This window comes from Azolla caroliniana, unplaced genomic scaffold (genome assembly GCF_043228905.1).
Source record: "Azolla caroliniana isolate FFs.n. ecotype wild unplaced genomic scaffold, voAzoCaro1.0.p SCAF_16, whole genome shotgun sequence".
NCBI lineage: Eukaryota > Viridiplantae > Streptophyta > Polypodiopsida > Salviniales > Salviniaceae > Azolla > Azolla caroliniana.
The window spans coordinates 13,296,841-13,309,509 of record NW_028230451.1 but is presented as its reverse complement, the minus strand read 5'-3'; the positions used below and the strand labels follow the sequence as shown (position 1 = coordinate 13,309,509).

The window sequence follows — 12,669 nt, the reverse complement described above, 5'->3', positions numbered from 1 at the left end:
TACGTCGTCACATCAAGACTACTCGACCGTGCGACAAGTTGGATTATCGACGACTCGGTCCTTTCCGTATTACGGGGAAGATTAATGATGTCACCTTCCGCCTTGATCTCCCTCCGCAGCTTCAGATACATCCGGTTTTCCATTGTTCTCTTCTTGAACCTTATAAAGCAAACACCATTCCCGATCGTGTGACACCACCGCCGCCCCCACTGGAGTTGGACGCCGGCCCGGAGTATGAAGTTGCTGCCATCCTCGATTCCAAACTTGTTCGCAACAAACTCTATTACTTGGTCGATTGGCTCGGTTATAGTCCGAGTGAACGTACTTGGGAACCCGTCGAGAATGTTGCCAATGCACAAGATCTTCTTGCTGATTTCCACCGAAAGTATCCGGACAAACCCGGTCCGCAAGTAGCGCTGACTCGTTCCACTCGTCGTCTTTAAGGGGGAGATAGTGTCATGAGATGGCAAGACTCGAACCCATGACCTTATGGTATATGGGTCGAGCTCTTAACCATCTCACCATCTGTTGTAATTCATAGAATATTATTTTCATTTATGTTTTATTATAAGAAAGTAATGTATATTCCAGATTTCTCTGGAACATTCTAGAAGCTTCAGGATTATTCCTGAGAACACTATAAAAGAAGGCACTAAGCATTATGTTGAACCAAATTGGTTCAACACCAGTCTTAAGCCTCTTAGTCGATTTGTACTTATTTTTCATATAATATAAGAGCTGCTGTCATCATCCTATTTCTCTCTCTCTCTCCTCTTCTCACTTCCTCTCTCTCGGGAATCTTACGCAGTCCCGTCCTCTTAGTACTAATAGTACTAATAGTACTACTCTTCTTAGTACTAATTCCATCTCTGTTTTAGTACTATTCCTGACAGTCCCTAGGGAGGAAAGGATATGTAGGTTATGCCACATAGAGGTAGAGGATGAGTACCATTTTACATGCAAATGCCCCACCTATGTCAAGATAAGGGCAAAATACCAAGACATACTTGGTTCCTCTCCCACCCTCCCTAAACTATTAGATACACTAGATATAAAGAAATTAGGAATATACATCTTAGAATTGAAACAACACAGAGAGAATAAGTTACAAAACATTGATAATAATGTTGCTAATGTTTACCAACATGTAACAAATGAAGTTTTTCAGGAACATGGGGAGACAATGAATGTCGACACACCTACACCACTCGGGCTTTTCCTTGATGAAGCAAAAAATCAAAGAAGAACCAAACGCCCTTGGATGTCGGGTTTCAAAGCAACTCGACGAGATGTAGAAGCAATAAAGAAAATAAGGGAACGTGAACTACACCGCCTAGAAGCCATGGCTAGGGCACTCTATGCATCGGGACCATGGGTCACACCCACACCAAAAACTTTTGACCTCCCCCTTCTTTTTGAGAGACTTGGGTGGAAATGAGATTAGGCTTAGTGCAAAGTTTTGTACACTACTAGAACTCTCTTAGCTTAAGCTATTTTCTTTTATTTTAGTTTTGATGATTGGATAAACACTCATTTTTGTTGTAAACCAATTGTCTCATGGGCCAAATTTGGCCTTAGAAGAAGTTAATATATCTTTCTTTCTTTCTTTCTTTCTCTTCATTAACTACCAAAGCTCATGGGTCATGGGGAATGTGGAAACTCATTAGTTATGTGTCATAGAATATGATTCTATGACACATAGTTAATGTGTAGATAAGAGTGGTGACTTTTGACCTTTGAGTGCACAAGGACTCTCATGGGTGTGTTCACACACTAGATTAGGTTGAGCTTGATTCTAAACAAGAACCATTACCAATTCCGAGAAAGTCGTGGCAATCCATTTCTCTAGATTCCATCACAGATCTTCCAGTTTCAAAGGGATTGGATGTGATCTTAACAGTAGTAGATCAATATACGAAGATGGCACATTTTCTGCCTTGTACTAAGGAAATCACTAGTGAAGAGAATGTCGAAACTATCATGCGTGAGGTATGTCGGCATCATGGCATCAGCAACCGTGGACCCCAATTTTTCTCGAAATTTTGGAAGAATCTTTTCAAAATGCTCAAGGTCACTTGTAACCTCTCCTCTGGCTACCACCCGCAAACAGACAGACAAGCAGAACGAACAAATCAAACGCTTGAACAATATCTTCGTTGTTTTCTAAGCTATCAACAAAATGACTGGGCAGATATTCTCCACTTTCCCGAATTTGTATAATAACTTTGTCCACTCATCGACTAGGGTTACACCATTTTATGCTTATACAAGCTATCATCCTCGATGGTGTGTATTCAAAACTCTGGAGTTACCCACAAATCCTTATGCTGAGGATCGTTTGGAACGGCTACACAAGATACATGCAGACTTATCTCCTCATTTACAACAAGCTCAACAAACACAGAAGGATTATGTGGATTGTCATCGGCTTCCATCCAGTTTTAATATTGGAGATCGGGTATGGCTATTACGACGACACATCAAAACTACTCAACCATGTGATAAATTGGATTATCGATGATTAGGTCCTTTAAGTATTATCGGAAAAATTAATGATGTCACTTTTCGTCTCGATCTACCTCTGCAACTATGGATACATCCGGTTTTTCATAGTTCTCTTCTCAAACCGTATCAAGACAACACTATTCCGAATCGTATTACACCACCTCCACCCCCGATCGAGCTTGAATCAGGACCAGAGTACAAAGTAGTTGCCATCCTCGATTCCAAGATTGTTCGCAACAAGCTTTAAGCGATATTTGGTCGATTGGCTAGGCTATAGTCCAAGCAAGCATACTTGGGAACGAGTTGAGAATGTTGTAAATGCTCTGTTTGTTTTACGGACTTTCATCAGTGATATCCCGACAAGCCAAATCCCGATAGTGTCATGATAGAGCATGGTATAGCTTCAAAAGGATTTGAACCCATAACCTTGTGTCACATAGGTTGAAGCCTTACCATTAAGCTATACATTGTAATACGAAGATCATTATTTCTATTTATTTATTCATTTAAGAAATCCATGTATATTCTAGATTTCTCTGGAACATTCTAGAAATGTCAAGAGTATTCCTAAGCCACTATAAAAAGAGGCACATGGCATTATTAAGAACCAAATCGGTTCAATGCCAGTCTTAAGCCTCCTAGCTATTCTTGTATATTCTCCTCATATAGTATATATATCTTTGTTATCATCGTTCTCTCTCTCTCTCTCTCTCTCTCTCTCTCCCGAGAGATCTGCACCCTTCTTAGTACTAATCCTCATCTTTTAGTACTAATTCCCTGTCAGTAGTAGTAATATTCCTGACAACAGTTGCCGAAACTAGGTTTCTTCGTGTGTCGGCAAGTTGTTTTGGAGAGTGCCCATTGAGAAGGAATTGTTAAGGTGGGCCCTATCTAAAGCTAAAACGTGAGTGACCAACTACTCAATGGTTTGTTGTGAAAACTCCGTGAGGGCCTGTGTTGTCCGTAGAGGTTCCCGGAAGCTGACAAGGAATGTATCTTTCAAATGATTTGCCGACACATCTTCTACGAGTTGTCGATAGAGATCTTGAAACCAGAGTGTGAACTGGGAAACCGTTTCGTTAGGTTCCTAGGCAATCATATAGAACTGCCAGAGCAGTTCGCGCTTTGGGATCTCGTGATGGAATAATTCAAGGAACAGTTGCGGATGTCCTGGAATGTTGTAGACTCCCTACGATCGTGGTGAGAATACCACCATGCGGCAAGAGCATCAAGCGAGAGTGTGAACTCGACGATCTTGGAGGTGCCAATCTCTATAGCGGTAAGACGCTCCATCGAATGGTTGGCTTACCAAGTGGATTAAAAAGAGCGGATGTGAGCTTCTTCATCGGGGCCACCCGTGTAACGTGGATATGGGTAAGGCATGGTGTCGAAGTCCGGGTCTTCTGGTAGCGCCAAAAAAGGGGTTGAACTCAGTTTGGGTAACTTCAGGAGGACTTGGAGGAGTGACGAGGTCGCGGCCTATGTGTGATTGTGTATTTGGGACCACTGATGGTGAGTGGTGCAACTCTAGGGGCTCTAGCAATGATTGTTGTGTGAGCACGAAGTTAGTGGTTTCCTCAGTTGGCTCCGCATGGCGGGATGGGAGTCGAGAGCGCGTGAGATAGTTGGGCGTCGTAAGGGTGGCTGGGCATTTCCAGTGACGTTGTTCGCTGTGATGCACAATAGCGTGAGTCAGGCGTGCCAAATTGTGTTATCTCTCTCTCTCTCTCTCTCTCTCTCTCTCTCTCTCTCTCTCTCTCTCTTAGGTAACACCTTCAATTACTTCTAAGGTAATCGGGTCAAGGGATCGTGGTACGAAGTGGTGAGCAAGAACAAGGGATTGCACGGCAATCCGACCTACAGAAATAGTCGACCACAACCAGCCATGTAAATTATACTTGAAATTAAGATAGCAATTCCAAATTACACAGGTAGATACTCCAACAGATTAGACCCACAATGAGATATATATTAATATATGCAATGGTTACACGGCTTACAACACGACTTACGGCCGGAGTTACAATCAGATAGATAGCAAAAATTCTTTCTAGGAACAGGGTATCTCCCTTTCTAACTTCCTTTCTCGTTGATTCCGCTCCTTGTTTTATAACTTCTGTTTCTTGCTTGGTGCACTCCAGTCCGTCTTCGTTTTCGACCGTCATTCTCGACTGCACGTAATTCATTACCTTTCCCATTCTCAGTTTGATATTTCATCTACTTTACCTACTCGTTCCTCAAGATTCGTTTCACACTATAATCTCCTTTTTGTCCCACGGTTAACAATGATCAGAGGTCATCAATCACCCTCCTTTCTTGTAAACCTCCAAGGATATGAGGTTTATCTCCAAGCCACTATTAATCAAAGCCATGACTGCATCCGATAAACCACCAAGTCATACTTTCGTTGTCGTAGTTGCCTGAGCCCAGTGATTCCGAGTAAAGTGGCTCCTCGGAATATTATATTCATGCTTCAACACTTGTGTAGATCCTTCTTTCCATCCTGCCTCCTTTTTGCAGACATCGTTGTATCAACTGGAATTCTCTTCCTTCACACCTTCTGCAATAAATCATCCTATACTTCCTATTTGGAGACTGCCAACAAGTCTCCCAATGGAACCGAGATATGTGGCTTTAGAACATAATCTTCAATGAAAGAGAAAGCATCTACCTCTTATTCCAATTCAGTCCACATTCGGAATGCTGGAGATGACTTCCTGGACGCCTGTATAGGTTTTGATTCAGCCCTTTGTATGTCCAAATTTTTCTTTTTGGATGGACAACGAAAATCAGCCCTCTTCAAAACTCGTTCACGATCCAACTCTTCCTCTCTTCTCCTCTACCATCACATCATAATTTGTGGGAATAGTTGGATCACTCTAGCCAGTGCTTTGACAACCATCTTCAATACGAATAATCTGAATAGTTGGATCTTGCTTTGACATTTCAATTAGTCAAACAAGAACCGAAGTAGAATTGGAAAATAGACCTAGAGGAAATCAACCACATCAAGTCTCAATTGGTGGCATCATTCGAGATGAATGATCTAGGAGACCTTCATTACTTCCTCGGGATCAAAGTTATCTGCACCCCCAAAGGCATATTGATCAACCAACGACATTAAGTGCTAAATTATGCTCTTCAAACTTGGCATGGTGGATTGTAAATCCGTCTCGACTCCTCTTGACAAGAATGTGAGCTTCGTCTCGAGTCGGGGTCGACTTGTGACGCGACACGGTTCTAGCTGATTGTCGGAAGCCTTTCATATTTAACCATCACCTAGCCAAACCTCAGCTATCCAGTCAGTCTGATTAGTCAATCTATGTCACAATCGACAACCGACCAGCTTCAGTTTGCGCATCAAATCTTGAAATATGGGAGCTACACGAAGGATAGAGGGTTGCGATATCAAGTAGATGTTATCAAACAACTTGTTGGCTACACGGATGCCAACTGGGTAGGAAATGCCGATTATCGACGATCGACATCAGGTTATGTGTTCTCCTTGGGGAGTGTGGCGATTGCTTGGAGCAGTAAAAAGTAGCTGATAGTGGCACTATCGAAGACTGAGGTCGAATACCGAGGAGTGGTTGTCACAACATGCAAAGCCATCTGGCTGAAGCGGCCATTGAAGGATTTGCGGGTGGAGGTATGATAACCTTAGTAGTATCTAGTTGGCGAAAAATTCTGACTTCCATGCTTGGACCAAGCACATCGAAGTGCATTAAGGTTTTGCTTCCGACATGTTAAATCTTTCAAAACCTTTGTTACTCGTATAGATGTACAAGGGGGTTAATAGTGTAATGTATAAGGGTGTAATTTGTATAAACAAGAAATGTGTAATATGTGAGTGTGAGAAAGAGTGTGTACACATGCACATTTAGCTTTTTGTGTGCATGTACAAATATGAGAGAATGGGGTAAGTAGGTGTAACTACCCCCATTTGGCTTTTTGTATTGTCGTGTAACCTAAAGATATTGTACTATATAAACCCAACCCACTGAGGATGAAAAGAAGAGGAAGGAATAGAAAAGTTACACCTCAACGTTGTGTTTCACTTTCCCTCTCTTTCTCTATGTGTGTCCGTCTCCGGGAGACGTTCTTCGTTCCACCCCAACCCAATACGCACTCCCTCCTCCTGGAGACCCCCCTTGAGGAGGAGTTCCTCCCTCTCTCTCTTGCCTCCCAATCTGTCTCTGCCTTTGTTTCCTATCCCTACTCTCTCTGTGTTAGCTATGGTGTTTCTCTATATCTAACTTTGTATTCAATTCTGTCCTAACCATGACAAGATCAAGAAACAATAGCAGCTGCCAAAGTACTCCGATCCCTGTGGTAGGAGAACCCTTGACCGATGAGAATCACCCACAAATCAATCACACGGAACCAGATGATCACTACTCTGTCACTAGGGACCTCTCAAAACAACACAAAAGAAGAAGAGATCAGTGATCCGAACCATAGCTTCAATGATGCTCGAAAGGTTTGTAAATCTAAGTGTTGATCATCAGGTTTCACTTGCACATATCGTAGCGACATGTGGTCTAAGTGCACTACGAAAGGATCAAAGCTTAGAGCAAGAAGAATCCGTGGATAGTGCTCCATCCTCTGTTAACAGCCAGTGATCCAGGCAGCATTCTGGTGAAACATGTCTCTAAGCTTCAACGAGGGATTGAAGCTTCAAAGGCAAGAAGACAGTGTCTTGACGAGCCAGAACCATGTGTTTCTTTTAAGACGCAGCTGAAGGAAATGCTGATCGAGAGCTTAGATCAGATCCTAGTGAAGCATGTTTCAAAGCTTGAGAAAGAGAAGATAGAGGCTGCTCAGGAAACTTCGGAACGAACATCATCTATGAAGAGTAAAAACAAAATCACTCAGTTTTGGTAATGAGCTTGACGAAGAAAGACTCCATGAGGTGGATATGTATGTTAAGAAGGAACAGAGCAAGCCTACGGACACAAAAAGCCACGTTGGAAGTTAGAAGAAGTTAGACGTTAAAGAAGAGGGAGAAAAAAGATGAGGATAGAGAAGAAAAAATGAAGAAGAAAATAGAGGGGAAAATAAAGGAATTTAAAAAACGGGAGGGTTTGGCAAACATTTGATATTTTCAATTTTACCAAATGGTGAAATTTTTAGCTTTTTCATCAAGTTTGTGAGAACATGTTATAAACTTATACACACATCAAGATATTTTGTGAAATAGCCAAAAAAGCCTCAAAATCAAACCAAATATTTCTTATCCCTCCACTTGTGAATGAGAACGTGTTAAGATGCATTCAAGTTTTTTGGCATCCCTTTTGCTCCCTTTCTCTCTTTTACAACTCTCAAACCCTCCGCGTCACGTCAAAAAGTTGGTAACCTAAAAGGTACTTACAATTGCATCTAGATGTGTTCTTGTTGATGGTGATGTGCATATGTGTATAGGTTTGCATATATGCTCATATAACTATATGAAGATTGGTGTCAATATGTAGGTATATTTGTATATAACTATGTAAGTAAGTGTTTGTATTTTACATGTGCTATAGCTTGTATGGGTGTATTTGTGTCTATATGTATTTGTGTATGGATGGGAATGGTTGTGCTTAAATATAATTCTGCTTGTGTACATGTGTGAATGTGATTTTTTGTAAGAGAGAATTTTTATAAGGATAAACTGCATTGCATGGGTGAGAGACATAAAGAATAAGGAAATGGTAAAAAACAATTCCTGAAGTGGACGTTATGAGTCTCCGATTGATGCCTTGTAACTTTTCTGCTTTTTATTGCCCTGTATAAGAAGGTTCAAACCCTTGTCCTTATTGTTTAAGTGATTAGCTATTGTCACATGAGCAAGCTCAAAATTTTAGTTTGATACTTATCTCTTGTCATCGCCATCTAATTATGGCCTTAATCATAACCTTAACTTATTGGAAACTTTTGTTCCTTCATTCCTTCCACATCACGTATGAAGAAAGAAAAGTACTTAAAGCCCAATTCTAGTTAAGGCAATAAAGTTATCTTTAAGTGGCAAGAGCTATGTACTTTGTTAAGTAATAAGGTGACGGGCTCAAACTTCATTAAAGATAATTGAGTTTTCCAGGATTGTTATTTAATTTTTTTTATATTCATTTCACATTGAATTATGTGTATTTAAAGAAAGGTTTTGATTGGATCTTTTATTCCTCATGATGGAACAAGGCTCCTCCTGAAATCTTTAGATAAAAAGTTGAAGCATTGGGGCATGAAAGCGTGTTAATTTCGCAGGAGACAATGTTTGGCTCCATATGTTCAGGTGTTCATTGTGGGAACAACTCTAGAGGATTTCACGAGGATTGTAACAAAAATATTGGATCGCAAATCACGAGTTCTGGAAGACAAGATACGAAAGAAAGAGATTAGCGAATGGCTGGAGATTAGCGAAGACAAGATACGAAAGAAAGCTTTCTTATTGAATGGCACATGATATAATAATGACACACGTTTTTTTACATCTTATTGTTTGCTCATTCTGTACGTATGACCCCCATGTAGTGAATCCATGTATTCCTCCGACTTTGAGATCTCCGTATACTTGTACGATGTCTTGCCACTGAATATCGATTTTCTCGTCCTGCCCATCGTAGTAGTGGAGGTGGTGCCGGATCCCGATCCCCAAGACTCATTGGGCCATTGGATTTCCGAGAAATGATGCTTGTACTGCTGCTCTTGCTCTAGCTCTACTCCATCCTTCATCTTCTTGCTAGGAATTAAGAGCCCCATCTCTTGATAATCCTCACTATTGGGGCCATCATGCACGGCAATGGCTTCCATCTTCCCTTCCAACATGTGCACTACTCTGCTCATGCTCGGCCGGCTCCCAGGATTGGTTCGCAAGCACATCATGGCTACCTCCACCATCCTCATGGCTTGTTTCTCATCGTACATCTTCTTCTTCGCCACACCCACGCCATAGCTCATGAGCCTCTCGTCCACGAGCTCCCTCAATCCCTCGTGCAGATTCCGGCTCATGTCCAGCTTCTGCCTCAATGCTCTCCAATCTCTCACTCTTCTCCCGCTCACGATCTCGAGGAGCAGGATTCCGTAGCTGTACACATCGCACTTCTCGGTCACGGCCCCGTCGGTTAGCCATTCGGGCGCCAAGTATCCAGGGGTCCCCCTCATCATGGTCACCACTGCGCTCTCTTCACCTCTCACCACTCTTCGGGACAGCCCGAAATCGGAAATCTTCGGGAAGAAATCGGCTCCCAGCAGTATGTTCTGTGGCTTGAGATCCATGTGTATGACCCTGTCCTCACACTCCTCGTGCAAGTATGCCAAGCCTTTGGCAGTACCCAAGGCTATGTCGAACCGCCTCTCCCAAGTTAGGATGGGTTGCTGGTTGTTCTCCCTACTCTCGTCGGTCTCTGACCTAGCTTTGTGGGGTTTACTGAAGATCCAAGCATCCAAGGATCCATTTTCCATGTATTCGTACACGAGGAACTTGTGCATGGTACCTTCGAGGCAGAAGCCGATCAAGCGGACAAGGTGAAGGTGGTGAGTGCGGCCCAGAATGGACACCTCGGCAATGAACTCTTTGTTACCCTGTTGGCTTTCACCGTTGAGCTGCTTCACGGCTATGGGCGTGCCATCGTCCATAGCCCCCCGGAAGACTTTGCCGAAGCCACCACTCCCGAGATGGTCCGAGAAGCCACACGTGTTTTCATGCATCTCTTTCCATGTGAACCGTCGGGGCTTCGACCCTTGAAGCGAGGCACCCAGGAGCTCAGCTTCCATGTCGTTATGATGTTCCAGTTTCTTGGCTTGCAGTCTTCTTCTCCTGCACAGATATCCAGCTACCAGTATGGCCATAACTGTGATGACCCCGAATACTGGTAGTCCTATTCGGATGAATAGAGATGAGGATGAGGATGGAGTAGAGATGTCTATGAGTTTTAAAAATCCCTGAAATGCTTTAGTAGCAGAAGCATTCACTACTATAATGGTGGCAACAGGACCTTGGATGAGGAAGCAAGAACCACCTGATGATGATGATGACTCCCAGAATGCGGCCGTGCAAGAGCAAAGGTTCTTACAACTCTCCTTGCAGTTTTCTGCAGAAATGTTTCTCTGGTCAGGTGACCGGAAAGCGTTGGAGAAGTAATGGGCCCCTTGTATGACGGAAAAATTCTTCGAATGATATAGTGTTGAATCAGACAGAGTAGTACTGTTGGGTTCCATCAATTCACTATCATCCTTGAGCTTGCAGCCTGATTTAGGGTTTGTGGGATCCTGAAGCACAAATGTCTGTGATCCTCCACAATCCGAAGAACAATTTTGGAACTCTTCTTGGCACACACCGTAGAATCCACAGAAGAGAGGCAATTTGCATGGATTTATCGAGAAGAGACTGGAGAAGTTCCTCCAAACTGCGGTGCTATTCGGATATCTAGTGTCATTGAGTGTGTAGGCATGAAGGTCTCCATCGCTTTCCAGCCTGAGGAATGTGCCATATGTTATTGTCAAGTTATTGGCTTCATCCTCCTTTCCTTTATCCTCAAATACAAATCCTTTCCATTCTTGAGGCAGTGAACCACAATCATCCGGAGAGATTTGGGTGTAGATCGAAACGTGAGATCTATATATATAGCGAATTTGAAACATATGTGAGCAATTCATATAGATAACCATATGGCGCACATTCCAAAACTCATCATTCATTATCAACTAACCTATTCGCTGATGGAAGCATATCCAACTGGAGATGGCTTTGGTTGGTAGGGTACCAGCACAGCACCATCGTATCTCCAATAGACGTGTGGGGTGCACCATTGAGAGTCCAAGCCCAATAACGATATTCATAGCTGGTATAATTTACAGCACTATTATTAGATGTATGGCTATAGAGGGATTGATACCCGATCTTCGCATATAGGGCAACGGTTCCATCAGGTCCAATCATGAGGGTGTAGTTGGCTGTTTTGTTACTATCGCTGGATGCCGTGAGATTATATCCGGGTCGAAGAGCTTGCAGCACCATGAGCGTGTCGGTGGGATGCTCATAAGATTGCCAAAGTATGTTTTGGGTCAACTTGGAGTCATTAGTAAGGGTAGCGTGTGTGAAGAGGACCAGGTTCCCCTCAAAGGTAATGGTGAGGGATGCATTGGCAGAGGTGGATGTATTGGTCTGCCACACAATGCGATCCGGCCCGTTCCGATCATAGTCGACAAGCTTGAGATTGGTGTCACCCGCATTGAGCTCCAGGCACGCGTTCTCGCCGACTGGGTTGTCCACATTGGCGGTCCACACGACTTGCCCCTTGTTCAGGTCTTGCGCCTTTCCATAGCCTTTATATGCCAAGAGAGACAGGTAGTAAGATGGGGTACTGCCATTATTTTTTGCGCAGAGCTCGTCCGCGGGTATGACGAAGAAGAGCTGAAAGTAGAGAATGTAAGGGTATTCCGAACGGTGGGCTGAGTTGATGTCGAGGGTGCGCCCGTACAGCCTCTTCTCATTATTCAGAGCTTGCAGAAGCGTTTGGTTGTTGCAGAACTGGAAATCGCTGTAAGAGGAGACATAGTATTCTGGGTTTTCGTAATAAGAGGAGAGATTGCCATTGACATTCGAGGAAGGGAAGTAATAATTGTCGTCTGTGCTGTCGGCCGCAACATGAGTAGTTGTGATTAGAAAAGCCTCAAGTAGGAAGCATGACATTGCGGTGATCAAAGTCAGGAGCTGCTCTGCACAATAATAATGAGAAGAAGAAGAAGAATGCTTAGTTTCCATGGCTGAGTGCACACTGCAGAATAAGCATCCCCAATCAATGGTCAGTCTTTTTAGACCGATCGTATACTTCTGGAGAACAAGAAGGACTGGGTCTCCCACAGATTAAGCAGTACAAATCATTAGCTCAAAACAGATAAAGACATCCGGATCATGTGGTGAAGGTGCTTGAAAAGTCTTTCCCCCAAAATACAAGAAGACTATAAATCTAGGTCGTCACTATCCTAATTTTGGATGGTTGAAAACTCTCCATCCAGGTTGTCACTGGATGCTTCTTTCATGGCATTTTGGTAATGCCAATCAGGGCCTGAATTTGATGGGTTAGTCGTTGAGTTTTTTGACGCGCATTTTTTAAAGATGTATGTCATATGACATCAGGGTGCAAAAACTAATATGTCATTTGACGCACAAGTTTTAATAATGAA

At 42.9% G+C, this 12,669-nt stretch overlaps 1 protein-coding gene across 1 annotated transcript; it reads right to left on the bottom strand.

The window, feature by feature from the left end:
- Positions 1-8,909: 8,909 nt before the first annotated feature.
- On the bottom strand, positions 8,910-12,317 carry LOC147854023 (G-type lectin S-receptor-like serine/threonine-protein kinase SD2-5). Its single transcript, XM_087332128.1, has 2 exons — positions 11,193-12,317; positions 8,910-11,098 (listed from the first exon to the last, which is right to left on the bottom strand). The coding sequence occupies exons 1-2, from the start codon at positions 12,245-12,247 to the stop codon at positions 8,977-8,979; spliced, it is 3,177 nt and encodes a 1,058-aa protein (XP_087188254.1). The 5' UTR covers positions 12,248-12,317; the 3' UTR covers positions 8,910-8,976.
- Positions 12,318-12,669: the final 352 nt, after the last annotated feature.